Source organism: Pan troglodytes, chromosome 13, assembly GCF_028858775.2.
Source record: "Pan troglodytes isolate AG18354 chromosome 13, NHGRI_mPanTro3-v2.0_pri, whole genome shotgun sequence".
Lineage (NCBI taxonomy): Eukaryota > Metazoa > Chordata > Mammalia > Primates > Hominidae > Pan > Pan troglodytes.
This window is the reverse complement of record NC_072411.2, coordinates 144112064-144133771: the sequence shown is the minus strand read 5'-3', so window position 1 is coordinate 144133771 and position 21708 is coordinate 144112064. Positions and strand designations below refer to the sequence as shown.

At 63.4% G+C, this 21708-nt stretch overlaps 2 protein-coding genes across 3 annotated transcripts; both read right to left on the bottom strand.

Annotated features, from left to right (window-relative positions):
- Nucleotides 1-4099: 4099 nt before the first annotated feature.
- On the bottom strand, nt 4100-10726 carry NEU4 (neuraminidase 4). 2 transcript variants are annotated; one of them, XM_016950947.4, is made up of 4 exons: nt 10614-10726; nt 7118-7324; nt 6655-6910; nt 4100-5450 (listed from the first exon to the last, which is right to left on the bottom strand). In XM_016950947.4, exons 1-4 carry the CDS (start codon nt 10644-10646, stop codon nt 4453-4455), a joined length of 1494 nt encoding a protein of 497 aa, XP_016806436.1. In that variant the 5' UTR covers nt 10647-10726; the 3' UTR covers nt 4100-4452. The 2 variants fall into 2 exon arrangements, with proteins under 2 accessions (XP_016806436.1, XP_016806437.1); XM_016950948.4 differs by having other exon boundaries at nt 7118-7321.
- Nucleotides 10727-15467: 4741 nt separating this feature from the next.
- On the bottom strand, nt 15468-21090 carry GAL3ST2 (galactose-3-O-sulfotransferase 2). Its single transcript, XM_016950949.4, has 3 exons — nt 20775-21090; nt 17901-18156; nt 15468-16592 (listed from the first exon to the last, which is right to left on the bottom strand). Exons 1-3 carry the CDS (start codon nt 21020-21022, stop codon nt 15771-15773), a joined length of 1326 nt encoding a protein of 441 aa, XP_016806438.3. The 5' UTR covers nt 21023-21090; the 3' UTR covers nt 15468-15770.
- Between the last annotated feature and the right edge of the window lie 618 nt (nt 21091-21708).

Below are 21708 nucleotides of genomic sequence, written 5' to 3'. Positions count from 1 at the left end.
GAAGAGAATGACGAAGAATGGGCCATGCAGAGCTGCAGTGGGCTCCACGGCTTCCAGAACCCCAGAGAGGCCTGTGGCTCCTTTGCTTCAGATCTGAAGGCAGAAGAGTGGACTGTGATGACCCTGCTAGCCATGAGCCAGGACACACGCATGACAGGATGCACCCAGCACACGACCTACACACGGGCCACGAGCCAGGACACACGCATGACAGGATGCACCCAGCACACAACCTACACACGGGCCACGAGGCAGGACACACGCATCACAGGATGCACCCAGCACACGACCTACACACACACCACGAGGCAGGACACACACATGACAGGATGCACCCAGCACGCGACCTACACACACACCACAAGGCAGGACACACACATGACAGGATGCACCCAGCACACAACCTACACAAACACCACGAGGCAGGACACACGCATGACAGGATGCACCCAGCACACGACCTACACACAGGCCACGAGCCAGGACACACGCATGAGAGGATGCACCCAGCACACAACCTACACACACACCACGAGGCAGGACACACACGCATGACAGGATGCACCCAGCACGCGACCTACACGGGCCACGAGCCAGGACACACACATGACAGGATGCACCCAGCACGTGACCTACACACGGGCCACGAGCCAGGACACACGCATGACAGGATGCACCCAGCACGCGACCTACACACGGGCCACGAGCGAGGACACATGCATGACAGGATGCACCCAGCACACAACCTACACACACACCACGAGGCAGGACACACGCATCACAGGATGCACCCAGCACGCGACCTACACACACACCACAAGGCAGGACACACACATGACAGGATGCACCCAGCACACAACCTACACACGGGCCACGAGCCAGGACACACGCATGAGAGGATGCACCCAGCACGCGACCTACACACACACCACGAGGCAGGACACACGCATGACAGGATGCACCCAGCACACAACCTACACACGGGCCACGAGGCAGGACACACGCATCACAGGATGCACCCAGCACACGACCTACACACACACCACGAGGCAGGACACACACATGACAGGATGCACCCAGCACGCGACCTACACACACACCACAAGGCAGGACACACGCATGACAGGATGCACCCAGCACGCGACCTACACACACATCACAAGGCAGGACACACGCATGACAGGATGCACCCAGCACACAACCTACACAAACACCACGAGGCAGGACACACGCATGAGAGGATGCACCCAGCACACAACCTACACACACACCACGAGGCAGGACACACACGCATGACAGGATGCACCCAGCACGCGACCTACACACGGGCCACGAGCCAGGACACACACATGACAGGATGCACCCAGCACGCGACCTACACACGGGCCACGAGCCAGGACACACGCATGACAGGATGCACCCAGCACGCGACCTACACACGGGCCACGAGCGAGGACACATGCATGACAGGATGCACCCAGCACACAACCTACACACACACCACGAGGCAGGACACACGCATGACAGGATGCACCCAGCACGCGACCTACACACACACCACAAGGCAGGACACACACATGACAGGATGCACCCAGCACACAACCTACACATGGGCCACGAGCCAGGACACACGCATGAGAGGATGCACCCAGCACACAACCTACACACACACCACGAGGCAGGACACACGCATGACACGATGCACCCAGCACACAACCTACACACACACCACGAGCCAGGACACACGCATGACAGCATGCACCCAGCACGCAACCTACACACGGGCCACGAGCCAGGACACACGCATGAGAGGATGCACCCAGCACACAACCTACACATGGGCCACGAGCCAGGACACACACATGACAGGATGCACCCAGCACACAACCTACACACACACCACAAGGCAGGACACACGCATGACAGGATGCACCCAGCACGCGACCTACACACACACCACGAGCCAGGACACACGCATGACAGGATGCACCCAGCACGCGACCTACACACACACCACGAGGCAGGACACACGCATGACAGGATGCACCCAGCACACGACCTACACACACACCACGAGGCAGGACACACGCATGACAGGATGCACCCAGCACGTGACCTACACACACACCACGAGGCAGGACACACGCATGACAGGATGCACCCAGCACACGACCTACACACACACCACGAGGCAGGACACACGCATGACAGGATGCACCCAGCACGTGACCTACACACACACCACGAGGCAGGACACACGCATGACAGGATGCACCCAGCACACGACCTACACACACACCACGAGGCAGGACACACGCATGACAGGATGCACCCAGCACGTGATCTACACACACACCACGAGGCAGGACACACGCATGACAGGATGCACCCAGCACGTGATCTACACGTGCACCCCAGATTCCCATGTTGAAATATTAACTCCAGGGTGATAAGGTCAGGAGGTGGGGCCTCCTGGGAGGGTGGAGCCCTCATGAACGGAATATTGTCCCGTACAGGAGACCCAGGAGAGACCTCTCCCTCCCGCCGTGTGTGACACAGCCAGAGGCCGCCATCCACTAGCCGGAAACTGGGCCCTTACCAGACACGGAGCCTGCCCTCATGATCACAGACTTTGACCTTGGACTTATAGCCTCCAGAACCATGATAAATACATTTCTGTTGTTTCCAAGCCCCCTGGTCTGTGTATTTCATTTTGGCAGCCCCAAGGGACTAAGACAGAGACCCCCCTAAAACCAGCACTGCCAGGGCCCGGGCAACGGGCCCCTCCTATGAGCGGCTGAGGCTGCCTGAGGTGGGGAGGGGCCCGGGGTGATTGTGGGAACTCAGGGCTGTCAGGGTCCCCGGATCGAGGCCCCCATCCTGCCCCCGTCTGGAACCCAGTGGTGGCCCCTCTCAGGCAGCAGCCGTCCTGGCAGGGCAGTTGCTGGGGAAAAGGGGGCCGCAAGGGGAGGTCATCTCTGCTCCCCTGGGGACCCTCGGCAACTCAGAGACCACCTGGACGCTCCGCACTGCTGGGGGCTGGCCGTGGGTCCCCACCCTTGGGAGTGGTCACCGAAGCCAGCCCAAGGGGTGACCAGACCCAGAGACATGCAAAGGAGCCCATCACACACAATTCAGGGCCGGGAAGAAGGTGGCACACGTGTGCACCCCCTGGCTGATGCCATCGTCCACGGGTGTGACACACGTGTGCACCCCCCGGCTGGCGCCGTTGTCCATGGGCGTGACAGCAGGCTGGGCAGGACCGTTGAAAGGAAGCCAGAAGGAAGGGCCCGTGGGGAGAGGGGCCCGGGGGCTCACTTCTCTTTCTTCTTTATAGTTTTCTACATTTTCCAGATTTTCTTTTTTTTTTTTCAGAGTCTCACTCTGTCACCCAGGCTGGAGGGCAGTGGCACAATCTTGGCTCACTGCAACCTCTACCTCCTAGGTTAAAGTGATTCTCCTGCCCCAGCCTCCCGAGTAGCTGGAATTACAGGTGCACACCACCACATCCAGCTAATTTTTGTATTTTTAGTAGAGACGGGATTTCACCATGTTGGCAAGGCTGGTCTTGAATTCCTGACCTCAGGTGATCCACCTGCTTTGGCCTCCCAAAGTGCTGGGATTACAGGCATGAGCCCCCGTGCTCGGCTCATTTTCCAGATTTTCTACAGTAAGCATATGTTGCTTTTATCATCAGAAATGCAGACTATAAAAGGAGAAGAAATAAAAAGGAACTTCCCTGGGGAAACAGCCCCAGTGGAGCCCAAGCCCCCTCCAGGGTGGGGTCAGGGGAGCAGGACACTGGACTGGTCCTGGAAGGTGACCCCCTCCTGGCGTCCAACTCTGCGGGGAGAGGCCCTACCTCCTACTCCTCCAGCAGGATGTTCAGAGAGCACGGCAGACCACTTGCAAATCACTGTCACCGGAGGCCAGGGGTGGAGGCCGCTTCCTCCCTCCCGCCTTCCCTCTGCTGGCCCCAGGACATTTAGGAGTAGAGCTTTGCTAAGGCAGCGGGATTTTGGGATGGGGGTCAGAGAAGTGGGCTACAGCAGAGCTCCCCTCCCCAGGGCTGGAACCTGAAAAGGAAAGAAACGTCTACCCCGACACAAGCACGATTCCTTTATTTCGAGCCAGAAAGCAGCCAGTAAACAAGTGCTGCCACCCACAACACCCTGGGCTACCTGCGGTCCCGCGCCTGGCCCTGCAGCCTCGGAAGGGAGCTGTGGGGGTCACCCAGGGCCCACTTCGTGCCCCCACCCTGCCCTGCTCACTCCCAGCTGCTGCTCCCCTTCCTAAAGAGTAGTCCCTGCTTGAGAGCTCTGAGGAGCAACTTGTTTCTAATCCACAGGATCCTGCACTAAGAGCCCCCCCACAGCTATGGTGGGGCACCCCAACGTATTCCACCCCTCTGCCCCAGGCACCCAAGGGGCATGGGCACGGCCAGAAGGCCTGTCAGGAGGGCCAGCAGCACCCCCGAGGCTTGTCCCCAAGGTTGGGCGGCTCGGGGCTGGCGGGCACGTTCTCCAGGACCTCACGCAGGGAAAATGTACAGAAGGAAATCTCATCATAGGAGGTCCTGGCCCCGCTCTCGTACAGGCAGGCAAAAACCAGGCCCCCCTCAGGGGCCGGCCCGATGGACGCCAGGTCGGAGTAGCCGCTGGGGCCCTCGTAGATCACCCAGGGCTCTGTCCAGCTGCGCGGGTCCAGCGGGGACTGGCTCAGGCGGATACCCATGTGTAGCCGAGCCCTGCGCCCCACTGGGTGGGAGTACAGCAGCCACGTGGGGCTCTGGGGCGGGGCAGCAAAGGGCATGGGGAGTGCCAGGGTCCAGGACCCCACATCCCCACTGACCCCAGGCCTGGGGCCAGGCTGCCTGGGGCCATCCCCCCGAGGCTGCAGACGGCTGAAGGGCCCACCAGGCACCTGGCCTCCACGGGGGTCTCCAGCAGCCTCCTCTAGGGGTTTGTGGACTCCAGGACCGAGGAGTGGAGGCTGGAGGGGACTCCCGGGGCCCACTGACCAACTGTCATCCCGTGGCCTGTTGGGGGCGGGGGCTGGGAAGCCCACGATGCTGCCCTGGCAGCCCCAGGCAGTCTCGGGCAGGGAAGCCACGCGCTCTGCGGGCAGGAAGGAGGTGCCCTCGTCAGTGCTGAGCGCCTGCACACGGCTGCCCAGTGGGCTCCGGGCATTGCAGTAGAGGAAGCTGCCGGCCTGCCCACCGTCCACCGCCGCCAGCTGGCACTCGCCTGAGCGCAGGTTGGGCACGAGGCCTCCACAGCGCCAGGTGCGGCCGTGGTCATCGCTGTAGAAGGCGAAGGAGTGAGGGCTGGTCCGGCAGATCTTGCCAAAACACTCTCGGCGGTCCACGCGGTAGGTGTAGGCGGGTACCAGCAGGCGGCCTGAGGGCAGCTGCACGCCGTGGCCGGGACCCACGGCAAATGTGGCCCAGTCTGCAGGGAGGAGGGCAGAGGTGGGAGGGGCTGCTGGGTCCCCGAGGTCGGGGGGCTGGAGGAAGGCACAGGGGGACGGGGAAGGAGGGGGTGGTGCCTCGGGTTAGGACCGTCGCACTCTGACCGCCCTTCCACACGACTCATCCCAGCCGCCCTGAGTCCTCCCAGGCTGAACAAGCCTCTCACAGCCCTTAGCAGCCGAGCCCAGGTGGACGGCACCCAGGGAGGCTGGTGAGCGCTGCCCACACAGAGAGAGCGGAGGGCAGGCGGGGGGCATGAGGCCCTGCAGTGGGGTCCCTGGGTTGGCCATGTGTCTGCTCCACTCCCTGCTGTAGCTCCCACGGGCCGGGGTCAGGTGGCCACAGAGGATGGGGTGGAGGGAAAGTTGTGGGTGAGGCCTGGCCAGGCCCTGGGCAGGGTGAGAAGGGAGTAAAGAATAAGAGGAAGGGGTGGGGTGGGGTGGCTGTTGGTTTGGGAGCTGAGAGACACCTCAGCGTCCAGCCTTCTCCTCTGCAGATAAAGAGATTAGCGGGGGGGATGAGAGAGAGTCGGGTCAGCCATAGAGGGCCTGCTCCTGCCCACTGGGTGACTGGGGGTGATCAATACCCATTTGCCTGGGACGGGAGGTGCAGGACAGTCCTGGGGAGAGGGATTTGTCTGGGACCGGAGGCTCAGGACGGTCCTGGGGAGAGGGATTTGTCTGGGATGGGAGGCGCAGGACGGTCCTGGGGAGAGGGATTTGTCTGGGATGGGAGGCGCAGGACGGTCCTGGGGAGAGGGATTTGCCTGGGACGGGAGGCTCAGGACGGTCCTGGGGAGAGGGATTTGCCTGGGACGGGAGGCGCCGGACGGTCCTGGGGAGAGGGATTTGCCTGGGACGGGAGGCGCGGGACAGTCCTGGGGAGAGGGATTTGCCTGGGACCGGAGGTGCAGGACGGTCCTGGGGAGAGGGATTTGTCTGGGACCGGAGGCGCAGGACGGTCCTGGGGAGAGGGATTTGCCTGGGACGGGAGGCGCAGGACGGTCCTGGGTAGAGGGATTTGCCTGGGACGGGAGGCGCAGGACGGTCCTGGGGAAAGGGATGGTTGGTTCCCTTGTGGCTGGAGGCAGGGGTGGGGCAGAATGGCAATTTCCCGCTGGAATCTCCCTTCCATGTGGACCGTGGCCAATCAAAGGGACCCAGACCGGCACCCTGCCCACCTACCCTGCACGGCACCACCGATGGCCTCCTCGGTGAGGTCCCGGGCGCTGCCCCACGAGAGGCCGGCGTCACGGCTGGCCACACAGCAGAGGCGCGCGGCGTTCCTTCCCGTGGCGATCTGCACGGCCTCAGGCGTGTGGCCCAGCACCGCGATGAAGAAGAGGAAGACGGTGCCCGTGCCAGCATCGTGCACAGGGCAGGGGTTCATGGACCGGTGCTCCGCCAGGGCCGCTGTCCCCAGCACGTGCAGGGCACCCCACTGCCCAGAGGAGGAAGTTCCGCTGACCAGGACGTCCAGGGACCTGGGCACAGCCCCCCGCAGGGCACCCAGGATCGCTGAGCCTGGTTTGCTCATCTCTACCTCGGGCATCTGCCTGCCGCCACCACCCCCACCCCTGTCTCGGGGTGTGCAGCCCCAGCAGATCCGGCCACTACACCCACACAGAGCCCCCGGCCACTCACTCACCCGCACGGAGCCCCCAGCCAGCGTGCCCCTCCTCAGCACCAGGCGGTGGGCGTGGGAGTCGTCAGGGCTGAGCCGCTGCTCCACAAAGGCCAGCAGGGTGGGCCCGGGGGGCACGGGGAGCAGCGAGGGCACGCGGTAGGTCAGGCCCGTCCTCTCCCGCTCGAAGAGCACTGTCCGTGAAGGGGTACGAGGGACCCCCATGCTCTGCTGGTCAGTACAGGGCCACAGGTCAGCAAGACAGGCCCAGGGAGCCCCACACTCGCTCCCGGTCTGGACTGGGGAACGCGCTCAGGAGGTGCAGACAGCTCCTGCCCACACCTGGGCCTCTTCCTGTACCCACCTTGGGGTCAGCCCTGTTTCTGACTCCCTCACCCCAGATCTGGAGCAGCCCCTCCCCCACCCTCCCTCGCACCCACTGCACCCCAAATGTCTGTGGAATCAGCCCCTTCCCCTCTCAACACGGCTCTGGGAGCTGACCCTCGGCCAGGCTGGTTGGTGCCAGGGTGCAGGGGAGGCTGGCCAGAGAGCCCCCGGGACCCTGCCAGCCATGTGCCCAGGACACAGGGTCATCCCAGAATTCGCCCAGCAGGAGGTCATGTGGACAATGACGACCCAAAACCTCGAGCAAGGAGGAGCTCAGTGTCCCCAGAATAGAGGCCACAGCACCGTGGAAGCCACAGCAGAGACACAAAGAGGTGAGCCCACAGGGACCTGTGGGAGCCACGGGGCTCTCTGGGGACAGGGGATCTGCTCCCACTTCCTGAACGTCATCGGGGGAGCCACGGGGCTCTCTGGGGACAGGGGATCCGCTCCCACTTCCTGAACGTCATCGGGGGAGCCACGGGGCTCTCTGGGGACAGGGGATCTGCTCCCACTTCCTGAACGTCATCGGGGGAGCCACGGGGCTCGCTGGGGACAGGGGACCCGCTCCCACTTCCTGAACGTCATCGGGGGAGTCACGGGGCTCTCTGGGGACAGGGGATCTGCTCCCACTTCCTGAACGTCATCGGGTCGCCACAGCCATCCTGCAGGGGACAGGTGCTTGGTGATCAGACCCCTGCCTGCAGGCAGCTGGCCCCACAGTGCCCTCATTCCAGTGCCTGGTGCTTCCCACCTGCAGGGCCCTGACCTGAGAAGCGCCCACAGGAATCAGAAGCTCCAAAGCCGAGTGGGGCCCGGCGGCCATTCTGGGAGTTTGCTCCCAGGCAACACCCACCAGGGCAGGGCCCGGGTGAGGGGGCATTTGGGGCACGCATGGGGTCTGCTTGTTGCAGGCGGGACCTGCCTGGGGGGTCTCTCAGTCTGATCGCACAAAGGCAGACGGAGCCGAGCGTGAGCACGCACAGCCCGGCACAGGGAGGTGGCACAGCTGCAGAGAGTGGGAACGCTGGTCCTCCACCATGCAGGAGCGGTCAGATCCACGGCCAGCCGCCCAGGCCGGGCACACGGGGCACCTGGATGCGGGGCTAAGGGAAGGAGGGAGGAGGGAGATGGCCGGATGCCGGACACCACGCCTGGCCAGGGCAGAACGCCTGCCTACGACGGGGACCCATGCACACCCACGGGTCAGGCGGGACCCACTGACAGAGACCCGGGTAAAGGCGCAACACTCGTGTAAAACCCGAGCAGGCCTTGCCCCGACACCTGAGGCCCAAACAGACAGCTCCACCTCTAGCCACCTCTGCCCTGGGCCACCGGTTCCTGAAAGGCTCTTGGCTAGGACAGCTGGCTGGCCCCTTCCTGCCGCTCCCCCACCACCAGTGCGCGGCTTCTGAGAGCAGCTTCCGTCCCCAAGAAGCCCCTGGCTCTGCTCTCAAAGGGCAATTGTGCCCAAGCGGGAAGCAGGTGCAGACGCCACGTGTCCCTCTGGGCTGAGCAGGCACAAGCAAGACATTCTCTCTGCACTTGGCTCCCTCCCCAAGGCCCGGACCACAGGAGCAGGTGTCAGCACCCCCTGCAGACATGAGGCCCAGGCCCACCCCTGGGGACAGAGAGGGAGAGAAGGAGACTCCAGAAACCAGCTGGTCACTCCCCTTGTTGCACAGAGGGGAAACTGAGGCCCACAGAGAGGACAAGGCTGCCACACACTTGGCTTGGGGCTTCCTTGCCACGGCCAGGCCCTGGATTCCACAGATCCTCCGTGTCCTCCGTGTGGCCAGGCCCTGGGTTCCACAGAGCCTCCGTGTCCTCGGCAGCCCCCTCTGTCTCGGAGGCCAGCCCCGCTCAGTGTAGCCAGTTCAGCACATTCCAGGGGTTTGGCTTGACTGGGACAGCCATGTCCTGGACATTAACCAGTGCCCCCCGCCCTCCCTGACAGGGCCCTCCTTGGGGGTGTGGAGTCACAGAAGGGGAAACCGAGGCCCGGGGGAGATGGGACCTCCAGGAGAACCTGGCCTTCTGGTCCCTGGACCCCTTGACCGGTTGTAGGGGGGTCACTCTGGCTCAGCAGGGGGCCATCACAGACCCCCTCCCACCCCCGCCAACCCCTCACAGCCCATCCTGTGTGGGCCCCCCCAGAGCCTTGAGGTCAGACCAGGCCCTCTGCACACACCCTCTGGGGTCCACACACACCCTCTGGGGTCCGCACACGCCCTCTGGGGTCAGCACACACCCTCTGGGGTCCGCACACACCCTCTGGGGTCCACACACGCCCTCTGGGGTCAGCACACACCCTCTGGGGTCCACACACACCCTCTGGGGTCCACACACGCCCTCTGGGGTCCACACACACCCTCTGGGGTCAGCACACGCCCTCTGGGGTCCACACACGCCCTCTGGGGTCCACACACGCCCTCTGGGGTCAGCACACACCCTCTGGGGTCCACGCACACCCTCTGGGGTCCACGCACACCCTCTGGGGTCTGCAAAAGCCCTCTGGGGTCCACACACACCCTCTGGGGTCAGCACTTCTTGTCGTGGGAAGTGTCAGGTGCAGGGTAGGAACATCTTGGCGAGGGGCATTCACATGCACCCACATAAAGTGCAGAGGCCCTTTGCACAGAATCCCGGCAGGGGGCCCTCGGCGGCTCTGACCCTCAGCCTGCACCGTGAGCATCCTGTGCCCTGGCCAGGGTGAAGACTCCGACCACAGACCCTTCACCTGGTAGAGCGTCCCCAACCAGCCCATCTGCAGAACGACCCTGTGGGCTGGGGCCGGCCCCCTGCATTGGGCCCCTCACAACCAGTCTGTCTCCATCCCATGCCCTGAATCTGCCCCCAGGAACCCTCAGTGTCACACCCACCCTGTGGGCCAGGAAAGTGTCCCATTGGGAGATGCATGTGGGACCTCTTGCTGGAGGGGCCCTCGGAATCCCTGCAGCCCGCCCCTTGTTTGAGAGCTGAGGAGCCACCCTGGGGTTGGCAAGGAGTGGGACTCGTCCAGCACCCCCAGACAGAGGGGGCGGCCAGCTGGACAGATGCCTCAGGAGTGGGTCCTGACCCTGGGCCCCAGGGTAGAGGGGTGAGGGTGCTGGGGGTGCAAAGGGCAGGGACTCACCGGCCACCTCGGGAAGGCTGCAGAGCTCATCATGGGTGGCTGCCTCGCCTGACCCAGAGCAGAGACAAGGGCCCACTGTGCGGGCAGCAGGCCAGGGAGCCGGCCACGTCTCAGGGCTACGTCAGGACCCTGGACACTCCCACGGTGGCACGGCTCCACTGAAGCCCAGAGCAGGGACAGGGGTGCAGATGGGCACCCAGGAGCCACACAGATGGCCGGGACCAGCACAGGCTCCCCTCTGCAGGTCAATGCACTCAACACTGGGGTGCTGAGGACACGGGGGTGCGCCCTCCAACAAGGGCTGTGCTGGGACGGGCCCAGCTGTGAGGCTGCAGTTGACCTCCCAGGGGGACGCGGCCCTGCCAGGAGGGCTCCGTGAGTGCACACTCTCCTCTGGGCTTCCCGGGCACGGGGCCTCCCCTGGCACAGCACAGCCCCTCACAGCACAGGCCTCGCCGGGCTCTAGCTCTGTATCTGTGCTCCCGGCAGGCCAGCACCCCATCGCAATGTCCTGTGCCTCTCAGGGCCCAGGGTGACCCCTCCCCAGCACAGCTGCCCCGCAGGACTCCTGCCAGTCCCATTCACGCTGGCCTGCCCCCAGCCTGCCCCCGCAGGACTCCTGCCAGTCCCTTTCACGCTGGCCTGCCCCCAGCCTGTCCCCGCAGGACTCCTGCCAGTCCCTTTCACGCTGGCCTGCCCCCAGCCTGTCCCCGCAGGACTCCTGCCAGTCCCTTTCACGCTGGCCTGCCCCCAGCCTGTCCCCGCAGGACTCCTGCCAGTCCCTTTCACGCTGGCCTGCCCCCAGCCTGTCCCCGCAGGACTCCTGCCAGTCCCTTTCACGCTGGCCTGCCCCCAGCCTGCCATTTCAGAGGCAGCCTTGGTAACCAATGCTCAAATGACCACTGCCCAGGCCAGAATCTCAGAGGAGGCCACAGGTCCCCGGTACGCTCTGATGGGGCAGCCTCCATGGGGGATCCCTGGGCCCTGAACACCCTCCTTTCTCACTGTCCCTCCCTCCCCTGCAAAGGGCATCCTCAGCTGCTTCTGAAACCTGGGGGGCTGTGGTGGGAAACAGGTAGGTCACGTGGTTTCCAGGCTGAGATGATAAACCTGCCTCATCCCTCCAGGTCCTAGGGGCCTGAGGGGATTTACTGGGGCGAGCTGGGAGGGGGGCAGGGAGGAAGCAGGAGGGGTGGGCCCCAGCTCCTTCTGACTCATCTGAATGCCCCCCGTGGCCCCTCGGCTGCCAGAGCTCGTGAAGACGGTTAAGGAAAGCTTCCCCCCAGTGGCCTTCACCCCACGGGGACAGAGCCCCAGAGGTGCCTGTGGGCCCAGTGCCCTGTGCACTCACAGCCCCAGGAGGGGCGGACCCAGTCCAGGCAACTTGGCCATCGTACACATCCTCCCGCTCACAGCCGAGAATCCTGGGGCAGGGGCAGGTGGGTAGGAAGGGACAACCTCCCCACCCCTCAGAAGCCCCACCCCAGCCCAACCAGAACTGGGTGGCCCATCTCCCTTCTCATGTCCCCCAAGTCTGGGACTGGTGGAGTCTGACCAGGGCCATCCCCTAAGTACCCAGGCTTACAGGGAAACGGGACCTTGCAAAGTCCCCTCCTGGGCCACCCTGAGACACAGGCCGGGTCTGGAGCAGGGCTGTCTGACCAGGGTGTGCCCACAGAGCTGGGGTGGGGGGGCAGGCCTCACTCCCTCTGCTCCAGGCTTTTCAAGCCCACTGTTTTCAATCTAGAGATTTCACAGAAAAACCCGTGTTTTCAGCTTCTCTTGAAAAGTCAGATCTGCCCTCAGGTGCCACCCACTTCCCCTGGGCATCTCTGCCTGGACAAGCCACTCTCTACCCAGGGTATATGCCAGCCACGGGTCCCACCAACCCCCAACTGTCACCCCATGGCCCACGGCTGCTCAGAGGTCCCTGGGCACATCTGGGGCTCTGTCCCTGTGGGGTGAAAGCCACCCGGGGGAAGCTTTCCTTAACCGTCTTCGTGAGCTCTGGCAGCCGAGGGGCCACGCTGACCCCAGCATCACACGGAAGGCTGGGACGTGCCCCCTCCCCCAAGAGCAGTTTCGGCTACTCTGTGTCCCCCTTTTATGGGCTGCACGACGTGGCAGCATTTTAACCGCCCCTTCTCAATGCACAGCCCGGACAGGCTGTTCTCAACACTCTCTACTGCAAACTACACACAGTTTTACGTCGCCAGAAAGACCCCAAATTTCTATTCAAAAAGACGGTACCAGTTTCAGTTCCCACCAACCTCAAAGGCAGAGACAAAAGGACGGTGCGCCCTCCTGTAACTTCATTTCTTCGGTGACTGTGAAGCTGAGGGCAGAGTCCACGCCTGGGGACAGGGCTGCCACCGCAGCGGCCACCGCGCCCGACGCTCGCTCCTCCTCCCAGAGACCACCTGCGTTCCGCTCAGGGACAGGGCTGCCAACGCAGCGGCCACCGCGCCCGACGCTCGCTCCTCCTCCCAGAGACGACTTGAGCTCTGCTCAGAAGCGGCACCTCCTCATGCTGGACTCACTCGGGCCCGCATGTGCCAAGGGGGCCTGGTTTTGGGGCCGGCGGGTTCTGCCTGATGCTCAGAGGGTAACTGGATGCTGAATTTGGGGCCGGCGGGTTCTGCCTGATGGTCAGAGGGTAACTGGATGCTGAAAACTGTGAGTCTTTCTTCAACTCAGGGGAATGTTTCCAGCGCAGGCCAGGCCTCACTCACGCAGGCCTCCGTGACAACTGTTCAGCACTGACTGAGGGTGAAGTGAAATCCTGAAAGCTGAGAGCCAGCGCCCTCACACGAAGGCTGGGACGTAACAAAAGCCCACCAAGAGTTTTGCCCAGGGCTTTCTTGGGCCTTGAAGCGTGACGAGACCAGGACCCGTTTAGGATTAAACAAGTTTTATTGGGGGTCTGAAAAAACTCCCCAGGCCTCCACAAACAAGTGGAGAAGGAACTCCCCAGGCCTCCATGATTTAGCAGAAGACAAGATAAGGGTAAACACCTGGGCCCATTTAGATCAAGTAAATATACTGAGTCTCCAGAGGAAGATCTCCAGGACCAGACCTCAGTTAGAGATGAGAAGAATTGAATCACGCACGTCTTTAGACGAATGCACACTGACACGGAGACACAGAGCTTAGAAGGTGTGTAAGCTCTGGAAAAACTCTGTAATCTGGAGTTGGTCTGGCGATCATTTCCAGGCCTTCTCCCTGTAACCAGTTACAGAAATAAAATCCCTCTTCTTCCCCAGTTCATCTGCATCTCGCTGTCGGGCCTCGGGAATGAGCAACCCGACCCTGGGTTTGGCCCCGGGAACGTGTTGTTCTCTGCGTGACCTGCTTTCTCATCTGTGGTCTTTTCTGTCTTCTGGGACTCCTGTTGTTGGCACGTGGGCTCCTCCCGGGCCACTTTCCCTTTACCTGGCAGGATCCTCTCCTGTGCCTTCCCTGGGCTGAGGGGGGAGGGAGGGAGGGAGGGAGGGTGGCCTGCAGAGGTCCCTGGGCTGAGGGGGGAGGGAGGGTGGCCTGCAGATATCCCTGGGCTGAGGGGGGAGGGTGGCCTGCAGATATCCCTGGGCTGAGGGGGGAGGGTGGCCTGCAGATATCCCTGGGCTGAGGGGGGAGGGTGGCCTGCAGATATCCCTGGGCTGAGGGGGGAGGGTGGCCTGCAGATATCCCTGGGCTGAGGGGGGAGGGTGGCCTGCAGATATCCCTGGGCTGAGGGGGGAGGGTGGCCTGCAGATATCCCTGGGCTGAGGGGGGAGGGTGGCCTGCAGATATCCCTGGGCTGAGGGGAGAGGGTGGCCTGCAGACATCCCTGGGCTGAGTGGGGAGGGAGGGTGGCCTGCAGACATCCCTGGGCTGAGCGGGGAGGGAGGGTGGCCTGCAGAGGTCCCTGGGCTGAGGGGGGAGGGAGGGTGGCCTGCAGAGGTCCCTGGGCTGAGGGGGGAGGGAGGGTGGCCTGCAGAGGTCCCTGGCTGACTCTGACTCAGCAGAGCTCCTGCCATTCTTCACGGCCGACTCTCACTGAAAATTCACTCTTCCTGAAGCTCCCCCATTACACTGAGGTCCGAGGGAGCTGCCTATGCTGCTGTTTCGGGTTCTCTCCCTTCTTTGAAATGCTGGTTTCCCGTCCCCAAAAAAGCGTGGACACACCTAGACCTGCAGGCCTAGATCCACTGCTGGGGTCTCAGCCTCCAGGCTGAGCATGCTGCAGAGTAGCTGCGTTTCCTGGGTGCCCCAGGCATCGGCTGGTCCCGGCGAGTGCACCCCCTTTACCCGCTGAGCCCCTGGCAGCCAGGGATCACGTCCTGCCAGGCAGGGAGGCTCTGTCCCTCCCTGTGAATGACAAAGAGGGTACCCACAGCTGCCCTCTGGCACCACACCCAACGTGGTCTCCAAGGCAACCAAGGGTGTGTGACCCCCAACCACTCCAGCCTCCTTTGGCAAGTGAGACTCCTCTCCTTCACGAGGCATCAGGGGCTGACCAGCAGGGGTCGTGGAGCTGAGCTCGACCTGGGCTCCGGCTAGAACCCTGGCCTTGTGAGCAGCTGTGCCATCTCTCTGTAGAAAACATCCTTCCATCAGAACCAAACCTCCTACAGCGAAAGATGTGGAGCTGTTCGGGAGCGGCTGAGCCCTGGCCCCTGCCCCGCTCCCGGGCCGGTCTTTGTGGCACTGCCTGTGCCTGCACCTGTCTCTGGGACCAGCACCTTGTCGCCAGGGCCGGGAAATTCAGGGGAACCACTCTGAGTTCCTCCGAGGACCCACAGCCCCAGTGCCCAGGACCCTGGGGAGTCCCGGGGCTCACAGGCATGCGCATCCTGCCGGGCAGGTGCTGACCTGTGATCCAGCATCCCCCACTCCCCACCCTCGTGTTCAGTTCTATTCAGTGAACAGAGGCACCGCCTCGGAAGGGGGGGCGGGTGGCTGCAGCCTGGGCTCAGGGCCCTCTCTGGGAGGGATCTGCGCGGATTGTGGGGGGTGCTCTTCACTGGGGTCTCCGCCCTCTTCATTTTAGAGCCGTGGCCGGCGGGCCTGGGTTTCCCAACGCCCCAGAAGCCCTGCAAGGATCCCCGGCCTCCCCGGTGACGGCGGAGAGAGGAGCTGGTGTCCGCAGGAGGCCTCGTCCCCGGCCCGGCCCCTCTACGCCCCCAGGAACGGGATGTTCTTGCGGGGCTTCTCCGGGAACTGCAGGGCGTACAGGCGGGCCATGTACTGCAGCTCAGGCATCACAAGCCTCTGGCACACGCCCAGCGTCCGGTTGTCCAGGCCCGGCCGGAGGTTGTAACCCAGGATGTCGGCCTTGCCGGGCTGGTAGGGGCGCAGGCGCGGGTCTCTGATCTGCGTGTGGTTCTTGAGCGCGCCGCCGTCCTGCAGGCACAGGGTCGCGAGTTCGCGCCTCCGGGCGCGCAGTCGCTCCACCTCCCCGCGCAGCCGCCGCGGCCCCAGCTCGGCGCGCAGCTGCGCCCAGAGGGTGCGGTTGAAATGCTCGTACAGGCGCCAGTCCAGCGCGCACCAGCTCCGCGCGCGCTCCCGGGTCTCGGGCGACAGGCGGGCCACGGAGCGCGCGCTGCGGGAGTTGAGCCTGAAGGCCACCACGTCGTCCAGCGCCCAGCGCAGCCGGCGCCGCAGCAGCACCAGGGACTCGTCCAGGTGCTCGGCGATGAGCACCAGCTGGAAGCGCCGCTCCACCTCGGCGATGCGCGCGCGCACGTAGCCCTCCTCGCACTGCGCGTTGGGGTCGAAGCCGAAGTCGAACCACATGTTGTTCTTGGCGTAGACGTTCCTGAGGAGGCGGCTGTCGTTGTAGAACGTCCGCGGCGAGGCCAGGAACGCGTCCAGGCTCGGGGCGCCCCGGAAGGCGGGGGCGTAGGTTTTGTAGTAGATGAAGGAGGACTCCAGCTGGAACACGGGGTTCCTCAGGATGGAGAAGTAGAAGGTGTCGTTGGGCATGACTTTCTGCACCTGTGTGGCGACAGAGAGGCGGGCTGCGGACCGCGGGCCCAGGCCAGGGTGGCCCACCCGCGGGGAGGAGGCGCGCCCTGGCCACACCCGCTCAAGGAGCACCCCCATCCTCACATCTGCCGAGGAACCTGGGCCTGGCGCCTCCTCGTGCGGCAGCTCCGGGAGCAGAGCCAGGGCCACACGCAGGCCCTGCAGCCCAGTCACTGGTTCCCGGGCGCCCAGAACAGAGGCCAAGGACGCCAGGAAGGGGCCTCAGGAGGAGGAGGCTGTGGGCAGAGCAGGAGGAGGGAGGAGGAGCTCCCACTGGCATCTCGAGGAGACCCAGAGGCCTCTAGGAGTGGGATGCTGTGGCGCACAGACAGCACGAAGGGCCCTCCACGGGCCGCTGGCACAGGGGGCTTCAGCACTCCACCAGCTGCCCACAGGCCAGGGTGACACCCACCTAACAGACAAAGAAACTGAGGCCCAGAGAAGGTCCGTGACCCAGGTTCCCCACAGGGTGAGTCTGGACTCACCCTCGCTTGTGCCCCCTCAGAGGTCCTGGAGGATATACCCCACCCACAGAAAGTAAAGTCTTGCAGAAAGTCACGCCCAACTACACCGCCTGCTTCTCCATCCTCAGAAACCCAGGGAGAGAACAGTGGGAGGCCTCCTCCCTGCGCCCACCCTCTTCCTTTCCCCTCCTCCCGGCCCCTCCTCCTCCCTCTGCCCCGCAGCCCCCACCCCACAGCACACCCCCGCTGCCCCGCTCTCTGCCCATCACCTCTCCCCACCCGGCCTCCCTCTGGCCCCGCCTGGTCACCTAGCCTCTGCTGGCCATTCTCCACAGAGCGCTCGGGGTGACCCTAAAACACCTGTGCCTGCCCACAGCCCTCCCACCCACACTCCCTGCCCTGCTTCCTTTGTAAGGAAGGTCAGGGAAGCCCTGGGGGGAAGCCGGCTCTATGCTGAGACCCAAGGGACCCAAAGAAGGGCCTGCAGCCACAGAAGCGAAGGTCACAGGGTGGGGAGAGCCGGGCCTGTGCACAACCAGGAGGCCAGAGAAGCGGGGGAGCGCTGGGGACGCCCTTGGGCAGGGGCTGTGGGGCTCCCAGGTCTCATTCCAAGAGCAACGGCAGGCGACTGGCCGCCTGGAGGGGCAGGGGTTGGCTCAGCAGGGCGTGCGGCCCAGGCCCTCCCAACCCGCCTTCTGCACGCCCCGCCCGCAAGCCTTACACCCCTTCTCTCCAGCCTCCAGGCTACGCCACCCTGACCCACAGCCACAGGCACGGCCGCAGCCCGCCCTCCTCCCCAGCAGGCCCGCGGTACCTGAGGCAGGTTGAACCGCAGGTGGTTGCACATGATGTTGAAGCGCTGCTGCGACCCCACGCCTTCCACGTAGCGCGCCAGGAAGAGCCAGGGGTAGCCCAGGTGGACGCGTGAGCCGGCGGGCAGCGCCACGGACAGGTTGTGGGTCTCGGCGAAGCGGTAGAGGATGTTGAGCACCGTGCTGCTGGCCGTCTTGTGCGTCTTCAGGAACATGATGTTGGTGACCGGCAGCCCCTCAGCCTGGCCCCCAAACAGGCTGGGAGGGAAGGCACACGCAGCCTTCAGCAAGGGTGCAGATGCCCCAACCCCCGCCCAACAGCGACCCCCAGCCCGGCAACCGCAAGGAGAGACCTCCCAACCCGAGCCCCCCAACTCTAGGCCAGGGGGCCAACTGGGTAAGCACCGACCCATGGCCCCAGTCCTTGCCCCACTCCACAACCTCCCAGCTGGTGGCCCGAACACAAACTCCCCCAACTGTCTCCCGTAACCATGCTCCCCCAACCCTGTGCCCCCGAGAACTAAAAATAAAACCCTAAATGAACCCCATCTTGGCCAAGGGGACCCCAGACCCACCTTAAACCTGAGTTCCCAGCAGTGATGGGATGGGAGGTCAGGCGCCTCGTCACACCCCCTCCCCTTTGCGGTTAGACCCAGCAGCTGCCGGGTGTGAATGTTAAATAGAGACCATAAAGAAAACGTGGCACATCTGCACCACGGAATACTGTGCAGCCATAAAAAAGAATGAGTTCATGTCCTTTGCAGGGACATGGATGAAGCTGGAAACCATCATCCTCAGCAAACTAACAAAGGAACAGAAAACCAAACACCACATGTTCTCACTCATAAGTGGGACTTGAACAATGAGAACACGTGGACACAGAGAGGGGAACAGTGCATCCCAGGGCCTGTCGGGGGTGGGGGGAAGGGGAAGGAAAGCATTAGGACAAATACCTAATGCGTGCGGGGCTTGAAACCTAGATGACGGGCTAATAGGTGCAGTAAACTACCATGGCACGCGTATACCTGTGTAACAAACCTGCACGTTCTGCACGTGTGTCCCAGAACTTAAAGTAAATTTTTTAAAAATTAAAAAATAAAAGGAGACCATGGCCCAGCAGAACCGACTGTGGCCATAAGACGCTACATTATCAACGGGACCTGAGGCCACGCCAGGCAGGGGCGAAGTCACACACGCTGCACTTACTTATGTTCTACCTGCCACGGGAGTTTTCTTTTTCTCTGACACCCAAACGCTGGCCTTGAGACGAACAACGTTAAAGCAGGTGCAGCTCACCCCCTGCCAGACGCTGCCTGGCTGACCCCTGCTCCCCCAGCCAGAACCACAGCCGCCATCGGACAAGAGCCGCATTTCAGTAACTGTCCCCTGAGCAGGGACCCCCAGCCCCGGACTGGTTCTGGAGGTTTACGGAGGCTGCGCACCGAGTGCTTCCCGTCCCGGCTCCACCTTCTGATGTGCAGGGCCTGATTGTAACGCAGTTAGATGTGCGGTCTCCACCCCAAGGTGAACGTGGGTCACAAGTAACACACCTGTTTGTTCAGGACACGTGCGTCAGGACCCCGTTCATGAATATCCACAGCTCCTCCCGTCACCTGCTGAACGTGTACTTGGCCAAGCCAATCAGCGTAAGCCCCTGTCCCACCCCCTCCCTCGAAGTGCCCGCTCACAGCCTGGGTCGGCGGCTGTGCTCCAGCCTGTGGGATGTCCACACTTTATAAGAAACAAAGTGTCCTCGCCACATTCATAGATGTCATGAGTCTTCAGTCAACACCCCCAACCCTAGAACCCCCACCAGACCCATCACTGCACCCCAACCTAGAGACCCTCAGCCCCAGCCTCAGGGCCCCACGGAGACAGTGTCCTCAGACCCATCCCTGTTTCCCTCGGGGGCAACACACTCTGGCCCACACATCACCCCAGCCTTCTCCCTGGTGCCCAGGCACGCACATGCAGCTGGCTTTGTGACCTCAGCCACACGTGCAGTGCTTCTTGTCCCTTCACACCAGGAAAAGGAAGGACCCCAAAGCCGAGACCAGCGGCCAGACGTAGGGCTGGGCCCACTCCTAGAATCCCATCATGACACCCACCCAGTGGGGCTGGAGTAGCAGGCGCCCTCCCTGCCCCAGAACAGGGCCAGCAGAAGTGACCAGGATGGTGGGGTCAGGGTACCCAGGCCTGGCCAGCCTGGGTGATGGGGGTGAGCAAAGACAGGGTCCTTGGCACCTGTCTCTGGCAGCTCGGCCCAGAGGGATTGGTGCTTCCTCTCTCTCCTCCAACCAGAGGGGCTGGGGAGTGGCGGGGCCTGGAAGACCCTTCCAGCAGCCTGGCTAAAGCCCTGTCTGGAGGCACAGCTGGGCTGCGAGGTGAGCACAGGTGGGCACCTCCATGCAGCAGGGGCTCCACAGAGGATGTGCCACAGGCAGGCAGGGGAGAGGGTCCCAGGTGGGCCCATGGCTGCAAGGTCTGTCCTGAGCACGGTTCTGACCTTTTCCTTCCCAGATCCCAGCCCTGGCCCAGCCCAGATCCAGCCCAGGCCCACAGGCCACCTCTGTTGTGGGGAGCAAGAAGGAGGCCTCCAGCCCTGCCTCCCACACATAGGGACCCTCTGCACACACTGGGTCTGCCCCCAAACCCAGACCCAGCCCCTGCTCCCCAGAACCCTCCCCAGAGGCCCAGGTGGGTTTGTGGCTAACAGAAGACTCTCAGCGTCCCCCCAAGGAAGGGCCCATCCACCCCTCCTCTTCCAGAGGGAGACAGGCCCAGTGGGGGGCGTGATCATGCTGGGGTCCCAGGCTCTGTCCTCGGGGCTGTTAGGAGGTACCCAGGGCAGGACTTATGGTGGGGGCAGGACTTACGGTGTGTCCAGCTCTAAGTCCGAGTGCAGGAATCCGGCCAGCAGGAGCAGAGTCAGGGCCAGGAGGAGGAGGAGGATGACCCGGAAGTATCTGTGGAAAGGGCAGGCCGTGAGTGCCCAGGCCGGGTCGTGCCAGCCCCACCCCCACCTCCCATCCTGCAGCCAAGTCCAGGCCTTGGGCCACACTGGTCTGGGCCTCCCCTCACCTCTGTAACGTCTTGTCCTCAAACCCACTGGGTGCCGGCCCATGGGCTAGGGAGTCTCAACCCAGGACAGGCCTGAATCTGACCCCACCCCGACCACCCCTGAATGGCTTAGGGCCGGAAAGAGCCTAGTGGATGAGCCATCCCTTTCCCTGGGGTTCAGGAGCTGACAGGGCCGCGCTCCTGGGACCAGAGGTGGGAACAGGTCAGGGGACCTCTACCCACGCAGGGCCCCCTGGGAGACTGTATGGGACGGAGACCCCCAGGCCCCCAGGGGATCTGGAGAGGCTGAGAGTTTGGTGCAATGGACTGTGCGCCCCCAAAATCCACAGGCCAAACCCCTAACACACAGCGTGACGGTGCCTGGAGGTGGGGCCTCTGGGAGGCGTTAGGGTTGGATGAGGTTTGAGGGGGGGTGGAGTCCCTGTAATGGGATTCGTGTCCTTCTAAGACAAGGAAGAGACCAGAGTGCAGCTTCCACTCCCCACCCTCGCTCCCCATATGGGGGCACAGAGAGAAAGTGGCATCTGCAGGCCAGGAGGAGGGCCCTCCCCAGGAACCCGCCACGCTGGCTCGAGATCGCATGCCTTCCGGCCTCCAGAACCGTGAGAAGCACATGTCTGCTGCTGGGGCCAGCCTGTCTGTGGTGTCTGTTGTGACAGCCCGGGGTGACTGAGCCTGGAGGAAGCATGATGTCTCCAAACAGAGAGGCGGGGCCCACATGAGGAGGCC